This window comes from Triticum aestivum, chromosome 3A (genome assembly GCF_018294505.1).
Source record: "Triticum aestivum cultivar Chinese Spring chromosome 3A, IWGSC CS RefSeq v2.1, whole genome shotgun sequence".
In the NCBI taxonomy this organism is placed as follows: Eukaryota; Viridiplantae; Streptophyta; class Magnoliopsida; order Poales; family Poaceae; genus Triticum; species Triticum aestivum.
The window spans coordinates 129,080,126-129,088,855 of NC_057800.1; the positions used below are offsets into that span (position 1 = coordinate 129,080,126).

The 8,730-nt window shown below is 40.1% G+C and overlaps 1 protein-coding gene across 1 annotated transcript; it reads right to left on the bottom strand.

Annotated features, from left to right (window-relative positions):
* Positions 1-219: 219 nt before the first annotated feature.
* Positions 220-3,312, bottom strand: LOC123060660 (uncharacterized). The gene is made up of 5 exons (XM_044483459.1): positions 2,739-3,312; positions 2,403-2,470; positions 2,151-2,298; positions 1,440-1,648; positions 220-777 (listed from the first exon to the last, which is right to left on the bottom strand). Exons 1-5 carry the CDS (start codon positions 2,939-2,941, stop codon positions 755-757), a joined length of 651 nt encoding a protein of 216 aa, XP_044339394.1. The 5' UTR covers positions 2,942-3,312; the 3' UTR covers positions 220-754.
* Between the last annotated feature and the right edge of the window lie 5,418 nt (positions 3,313-8,730).

The following is an 8,730-nucleotide window of genomic DNA, read 5'->3' on the forward strand; positions in this document are numbered from 1 at the left end:
ATGTTCGTCTCTTGCTCAAGGCGTTTGACGTTTGCGCCAGAGTCACTGCTGGTCTGGAAGTGGAAATGCCAAGAATATAAATGATCAAAAGCCCTGTTATTATCTTATAAACAAACAGATTGAATACGCAGATGCACGATACATACCTCAGTGAGCTTCCTCGGAAATCGGCCTCCGTTTGGCATGATGCTCGGCTATCTCTCTCTGTCTCTTCTTTTGCTTGCCCAAGCCTTGCTGTTTCAGCTGATCCTGCAAGAAATTAGCATGCTATTGGTCACCATATTGGGATTATTAGACTGACTTGTTCACACAAACTATATGTAAATAAAAGCAACTCATGCAGCAAATCCTTCCGGAAAAGCCACAGAAGTTCTCTGCTTCCTAAGGCAATATATCTTGCCACTCGCCCCTCCCCGATGCAATTCAGAAACAGGTAGCGCTGGCTTTGCTTGGCGAAAATGGAATACTGCCTTCAGTCTCACCACCAAAGCAGCCCAAAATAATTGCAGAAATTGTCAGTTTTGGGGAAGACTAACCTGCGAATATAAATTGGAAATGATAGACAAACCTTCCATAAATTTCTTCTGAGATTTCAACAGCAAATAGGAACCTTGATATAAAAGCCAAGAGATGGAGGAGATAAGATCATGTCAATGAACAGATCAAACACACGATGTGCCGCCTGAATCAAGATTTGCCCCCTCCGCCAATGGAAAGTGCAACGGACGGGAATGACACGGCTACTGAGATTTTTTTATCCCACAAATGCGTCGCTCACTGTATTTGACAAAACACATTTGCATATTAAATTCAGAAAACCATGATACTTTAGTACAAGTAGATGCAAAAAAAAATCTATCCTTAAATAAAGTGGCTGCTGCTATAATGCTTTGCTATGGTCCTACAAAAACTTTTAAGCTGGTCCAGAAATTAGTATGACTAACATATGGCAAATTCAAAGTCCAAGCTGTCAATCTTTTCAAGAAAACAATATGTGTTTGCTTCCTTAAGAAAAGAAAAGAATCAGGAACTCTCACAAAATGGTTTGCAAACAATTATAACTCAAGAAACAGAGAAACATGACCTGAAGCAGATCAACAACATAAAATTTGACAACCTGTATCACTCCTAGGACTAAATTAGGAGACCAAAAAACCGTTGCAGAATTTGCATGCCAACAGAGAACAAATTGATGACCAAACAAGACTTAGTTTTGGAGTACTAATAAGAAAGATAGATACATTGATGATGGTTAAGCGTCATAGATAACTTAGTAGATACATAGATGATGTACAACTCGTCAGGCATATGGAGCTGTCATAGCATGGATAACTCGTCAGGCATAACATAGCCGCAAGCAACACAAGAGAGGTGTTCTAGATAGATAGATACATAGGTAGACACAGATATGAATCAAATGGGAGATCCCATGCACTTACCTGGAATTTGTCTTCGGAAGGTTTGTGTGTGGCTGGTGAAGGTTGCGGTTGATGGGGCTATCCACGGCTGCGACTCCGGGGCAGGCGGACGGGGTAGGGGGCAGCGACGGATGGAGCTCAGGGTCGGAGTTATCGGCGGCTGCAGATGAGTGAATCTACACTCTAAAATATGTCTATATACATCCGTATGTGTAGTCCATTTGAAATCTCTAAAAAGACAAATATTTAGGAACGGAGGGAGTACAATTTTATATTGTGAATCAGAGTTCTGTAAATCTGTATAAAGAGGGATGTTCTAGATTGCATGAGAACTTGAAGGATTTTGTGATGCTAGTTAGAACAGGTGCGGTGTCAAGCAACAGATGGCATATTAGACCTAGGAACCTATATATTCATCAAGTATTACCGTTTGGTGTGGTTCCAGAGTGGATAGAGTGGCATAGTTAAGAGTCATGGAAGAAAGACATTCAAGTGCATCTATCTAGCAAACGAAATGGCAGAGTGTGGATACTTGATCTCTTGTCACAGTGAACCTCGTAGTTAGTATGAAAATTTGCTTTAGTATACTACTATCCGCAACTAATGCATGTATGAATGCACCAAAATTTGTACTAATAAAGGAGCATTATCATATTTGTGTAGCAAGCAAACAACGATAATTATTATAGCTGAACACTTCTGAATAAATTCAATGCCAGAGAGAGGTATTACCTGTTATTCTTAGCATTTGGGTAGCTGTCATTGAGTAGTGCATGATAAAGGTACTTTTCCAAGCTGGAGTTCTTGACCCGGTGGTCCACGGTGCAGTATATGTTGCTGATACAATTAGCAGACTGCCCTGACTGTAATTGTTGAAAGCCTATAAATACATTCAATATTACCGATTATGAATGAATTAATAATTAACCGTGCATGAACTTGTTAACCGAAAGAATAATACATGCCATCCTCGGGAGTACTTGCCTTTTTCTTTCTTTCTGCAGAAGGTGCTTGGACGATGAAACCGATATGTAGGGCATATCAACACAAATCTGCAGTACAAAACTAATTCTCAGTTTGCACAAATATGAGTATTAATGACTCAAAACAATCAGCAATGACAGGGACTGACCAATATACATATAACTAAGCAGATTTGTTAACTCCAAAATTGCATAACCTATCATCATGTAAACAAAAATGATAGGAGAAAACCATTTATGGAACAGTGAGAATGAAATCGAACATGCACACACTATGAAATGGTGCGATCTTTGCACATATGGGCATAGAGAGAGAGAAGGATTGACAGAAACTCACATTGACACCAGCCATCCCTCGAAGATACCTCCCTGCAGATCCATATGACACTGTTGCTCCTTGTCCGTATTGTCAACCTCTCCTCTACCCATGAGGCATCTGTCGCCTGGGTCTCCGGCCTCGTTGCTCCATCCCCACCATGGACCTATTGGACCTCCCCTCATCAGCCAATCTGGTGGAAGGGGATCAGCGAAAAGGAGCATGGCGGCAGGGCATCTCTGCAGTCTGTGCTATCCTTCTGCGTCGAGGATGAAGACGATACTTCCGGAAGGAAGAGTAGGCGGGCAGCGGGGCGTAAGAGACGCCGGAGGGAATGGGGATTTTTTCCCTTCCTTTCCGGTGAACCCTAGCCTTGATAGCTTTCTCACCTTGGGGATGGCTGCAGCGGCGAGGCGGTGACAGGTAGGAGGAGGCGGAGGGGCGGTGGCGCACGTACAGGGGAGGAGAGGCGACACCACTGGATAGAGAGAGGGGGGGCCGAGGGTAGCGGCGGCGCTGGAGTGGGAGGAGGAGACGCTCGAGGCAGAGGACATGGGGGAGAAGGAGGCGCCCAACCAATGCTTTCGACGTGGCATGCACGAGAGGTCGCCCTTGTAGCGACTGTTAAAGGGTTTAATGGCATGCGGCTCGCAGTCGATCGAGGAAAACGACAACACATTTAAAGTTCCTTTTTTTTAAGAAAATAAAACCTAAAACAAAAGAAATGGAGAACAGAAAGAAGATAGAGCAAACGACAGAAAGGAAAGCAAAAAAGTAGACAAGAATCTTCCCAATACATGAGAAATCATAACTAGAAGGCAAGAACCTTCACATCAAAACGTGAAATCAAGTTTATGTTGGCCGGCCCAGTCACCATGTGATTTTGGCACGCTCATGTCACACACATTTTTCTGGCGTTTTCTCTTTCGTTTATATTTTCAAAAATATTAAATACATATATTGAAAAAAAAAACTGTTTTTTCCAAAGTGTCCATTGCACGTATAGAAACTGTTCATGCAGTGTAAAGAAAATTCACTCAACTTTTACAAAATGTTCGTACCATTCTAAATTACATACTTGATATTTCAAAAAATAATCACGCTTTTTCAAAAAAAGTGACATGTAAAAGATGTTTTGTACCATAAAATTTACTTTGCATTTAAAAAATCATGTATTCTAAAAATGTTTGCAACATTTAAAAAACAATTGTACAACGCATAGTTTTTAAAAATATCTCGTATCTTTCAAGGAAAAATGTCAACGTATATTTGAAAAACATGTATTGAAAATAAATATATTCTAAGCACTTACTTGAAAAAAGGTTAAGCATATATTAAAAAATGCTAAATATATATATATGTGTATGAAAAGTCGTGTACAAAGGGTTATCCACTACTTTTACCATCTCTGTCTAGGTGAATAAGTCATTCGCGTAGTTCTAGGTCATCGATTTGAGGCATTAAATATGTGTTATATGTCATGAAAACTATATCACTAGATTTCTACATGGATATAGTTTCTAAATATATATTTTGTCATATATAATACATATTTAGATAGTTAAATCGTCGACCTAGAACTACGCGAATAATTTATTCACCAAGACGGAGGCAGTACATGTTTTAGATGTATAAGAAAAATGTGCCATGTGTATGAAAAATAGTTGACATCAAAATATATATAGTCATAAAAATGTTAAACATGTTTTTTTAACAAAATGATAAGCGTGCATTAAAAAATATTCCTCATCTATTCAGAAAATGTCAATGTGTATGAAAAATATAGACATGTGTTGAAGAAAGAAAGAAAGAAAAAACTGATGAATACTTGTGAAAACCGAAGAAAGAACAAACAAAATTGAAGAAAGAATAATCAATAATAAAAAAGAAAAACTAAAGAATACCATTGAAAACAAAAAATGCAAAGAAAACATATGCAAAAAAGTGAAAAACGACAAAAAACCTCAGGCAGCAATAATATTGGGCTGACACCTTTAGCGGCGTGTATAGGCGAGGCCTAAGGGCTTGTGTAGTGGTTGATAAGACAATCTGTCATGTAATCTAGAGACGACAATGAAAAGGCGTGTACAAAGGCTTACACCAGTTTAATTTTGAGTCACCAGATATCCATAAATATGTTCTGAGAGATATTGTGCTAAAGGATTATCTCTTAATTTTTCTCGCAAAAAAAGGATTATCTCTTAATTAAGAGAAGACAATCAGTTTTTTTTTCTGATTTCTCTCTCCTTCGCCTTAGCATTTATCCAACATGACACTGCGAAGATAGAACCATTGGAATAAGAGAAAAGGAGGAAAGAAGAAAAGGAAGAAAACAAAAAAAATGTTAAATCAAAGTAGAAACCATGGTGAAAAGGAGAAGAAAATAACGAAACATAACTAAAAAACCGAAGAAAAAACAAAGAAAGCGGACAAAACCAAACAAAGAAAAAAACACAGAAATTAAATACCCAATCCCCAGAAAATATACAATTGGTGAAAAACTACCGAAACGACTTGAACCCGTCCCGTCCGCAGCCACTAGGCTTGGCCTATGAGTAGCTGCGCTAAAGGCGAGCCTTAGTTGTACGTCGCGATTAGCAAGATATAGTTTTTGTGCGGAAGACATGTTTACCATTTAAAAACCAAATGACATCTTGTGCATTGCCGAGGGAATTGCGTACAATATATTTTAGGTAAAATTGATTGTATGGAACATAAGTTTTTGGATTAATAATATATAAAAACAAAAAAACATATTTTATGTATTGTATTTAATTATTGTATATATTTAAATAGCTAGCATATACACTAACCTATTTTTCTCAACATGCAAGCATGCTATCTTAGCACGTAACATGCATGGGCAGACCTGGTGAAACATGCAACACATAGAAAAAAATCGCCTCAACATGCAAACATGCATGCAATTTTCGAAATGATTGTTGTACGATTTACGGGTCAAAAAATAAATAAATGAACAAATAGGAGAGTGGAAAACTTGTGAAGGCGGTCGTCGCTGGAGTTAAGGAGGAGAAGGGGAAAAGCGATAGATGGGCCCATTTGGATGTGTGGCAGATGCATGTTATCCACTGTAGGTTTCTGCAACAGAGTTTGTGTTGCGCTCAAAGGCTTGTAACATGGCTCGTGTCGCAAAGTGGGTGTATGGAGATACAGGTTGCTGTGCGCCGCACGATTAGAAAAGTTGGTCGAACCATCATGGAAGTGATTGACGTGCGCCCGGTTACCAGCCGGGTGAGGCAAACACTTTGGGAACAAAAGACATACCCTCTCCGTGCCATAATATAAGAATGTTTTTAAAGCTTGTTAAGGGTGAAAAACGTTCTTATATTTTGGGACGGAGGAAGTACTTTTATATGAGAAGTAGAATGGAAAAAGAAGTGCTGCTCTTGCTGTACTCACTCCACAGTAACCCGAAATTGACATGAAATTCCATGATCATTGGATTTCAAAGACTGTGTTACTGTTGTCTTGCAGGCTAGATGCTTTTGAGTTCGTACAAACACTCCCCGATTCCCACACCTTCTTCCTTCAGTCATGCCACGCCGAGGAAATTGGAATCCTCCGCAGATACATCAGCAATGATGGGCCGGGAGGACACCAGCTTGCAGAATGCCGATGCAACGCAGGAGAATCAAATCGTCAGTGATAGTAGGGAACGCCTACGAAACCGATCGATCACTTCGAGGAAGAAGTGATGGGAAAAGGAAAAGCACCAGCTGCCGCTTATCCGCGCAGTGGGAAATACGAGTGTACAAACCACAAAAGTTACGCGGCGGCGAATGGCGAACCGGCAGGTGCACCGCAGTCTCCCGCCGGGGCAAGCGATATGCAAAGGGAACCGGACCGATCGCTTTGAAGTTTGCGAGCATGAGCTGCGACCACCACCCTCTGAGGAAACAAATCCACGTCGTAGTCTGCACACGTACGTTGCGCCAAGGCTCAAGCGTATCCTCCTCAACTTCTTGGTTTCTCTAGAGACACGGCTATGTCCTACGGTTCTTCCATGCCCATATTTTCATGCTTCATATTCCAGTGAGAGCTCCAGTGTCATCCGTGCTCATCAGTTTGTGCTTTTTTGCAGGTTTTCCCCGTGCAAATATCAGAAAACAAACGAATGAGTACTCGGTTTTGCTGTTTTTTCAGACAACTGAGGAAATGACTGCTGCTAAGTTTCTCGAAGAACCGTCTGATCTGAATACCAGATTCGTGCAAAGTGGAAACATGATCAGAATATCTTGATCGTATGGCTATCTGCGTCAACCAAGATTTCTTCTTCTGAATTGACTGAAATATAGTCGTTCTCTTTCATACATAACATACAGCTAAGTACTACAGTACCTCTGCTCATGAATGTTTAAACTGCCTAAATGTCTTACATTCATGAACGGAGGGAGTATCTTTGAAAGATGGTCAAGCAGATGCATACGCAAGTTGGGTATGGGCACAATCCATGCCCATTTTACTTCTCCCTATACTCCTACAATACAAGATATCATGTAGCAACAATATCTTGCTCGCATATATTTCACTTTTCTCTTCAAGGCAATATATATGATTAAAGATAGGATCCTAATCCTATCGTAAATCTTTGCGGGGGCATAGAGACCTGCTAAAGTTGGGTATTCCAAGATCCTAGGAAAATCATCTCCATGCATATATTCAACACAGAGAGCGTCGGAGGCTAGCTAGTCCTACTACCATAAGATTCCTCGGCAGTACATTATTGTTCTTACATTGTAGCACTACCTCTTGTTTAAGCAATAAGCACCAACAAGTCATCATGTACCCTCAATACCGAACGCAATGAGCAGGACACGTCGGAGAAGACTCGCTGGAGGCGCCATATGCTAAACACACCGGTATGGTCTTTTAAGACCATAAACCCCACATGCCTGGAGGGACCCGCTAGGGTACGCGGCAATTTGGGCACTAGGTCGGCCTGACTGCCCCTAGAGCATTGTAGTTTGCTGCCGCCACCAACGATGAAGAACAATGATCAAGAAGCAAATAACTTGGGTAAATAAGTTGTAGATGAAAGATAAGCTTAGTATGTTGATTTAATCGATTGTGTATGTGTTGTCAAATCGGCTATCACCCCCATCAATATATAGGGCCAATGGACTTTCCGTGAAAAAACGGACACGAAACCTCTAATCCGGCCTGATTCGAACACGTAAATCTGGAGCCTCCGGACCTCCTTCGACTTCGGGCAGGCTCCGTACGAAGTTAACATGCTTCTGGATTGGCCCAAATGGCCTCCGGAGCCTCCATGTAAACTCCGGGTGGATGGTGATTACCCATGAGACACAAGGTAGCAAAGTGTTGGAACCCCAATTGCAAGAGTTTGTAACAAGCAACAAATTCATCAATAAGAACCAATATATCAATTCATTGAGATACAAGTTTCCTACATCAATGATAAGTTCTGCAACATAGATAAAACTTCACTTGTGCCCCCCAACAATACCAGCAAGGGTACCATCCTTACTAGCTTTGCTAGTTGTACAAGACTTTAAGATGATGTGGTAGGTAATATTTTTGTATTTTTGGAATAAATAATAAATGAAATGAAAGTACAAATAAAGGTTGATGGGAGCGTTTTCTTATGCTAAAAACTTGATCAGAGTTCATAGTGTCACCAATAGTAACTCTCTGATAGATAAAAGTGCAACAAAGATTACTTACACATGTAAAATAAGAAATATTTGGGGCTCATGATATATTGTGTAAGGTGTGTTGATATTACCTAGCCAGTACTACCCGCGCCTAGTTTATTGGCCCCCTTCGCATTTTGTGTCAAATTTTGACCTTGGATTTAACTAACAAAAGATTAATGCATGTAATCAAAAATAATATCATTCAAAACTATGTTTAAATACGAATCCAACGATATAATTTTTGGTGACATGCATTATTATTTTTCTTAGTTAAATCTATGGTTAATATTTGACACGAAATACTTAGGGGACGAATAAACCAGGACGAACGTAGT

What these genes read in the sequence shown, in the direction of transcription:
- LOC123060660 (XM_044483459.1), bottom strand. Translation starts at nt 2,941, where the DNA reads ATGCTCCTTTTCGCTGATCCCCTTCCACCAGATTGGCTGATGAGGGGA. An exon ending in GAGGGATGGCTGGTGTCAAT is followed by an intron (nt 2,471 to 2,738) that starts GTGAGTTTCTGT and finishes TTTGTACTGCAG; the next exon opens with ATTTGTGTTGATATGCCCTA. An exon ending in CCAAATGCTAAGAATAACAG is followed by an intron (nt 1,649 to 2,150) that starts GTAATACCTCTC and finishes TTGTCTTTTTAG; the next exon opens with AGATTTCAAATGGACTACAC.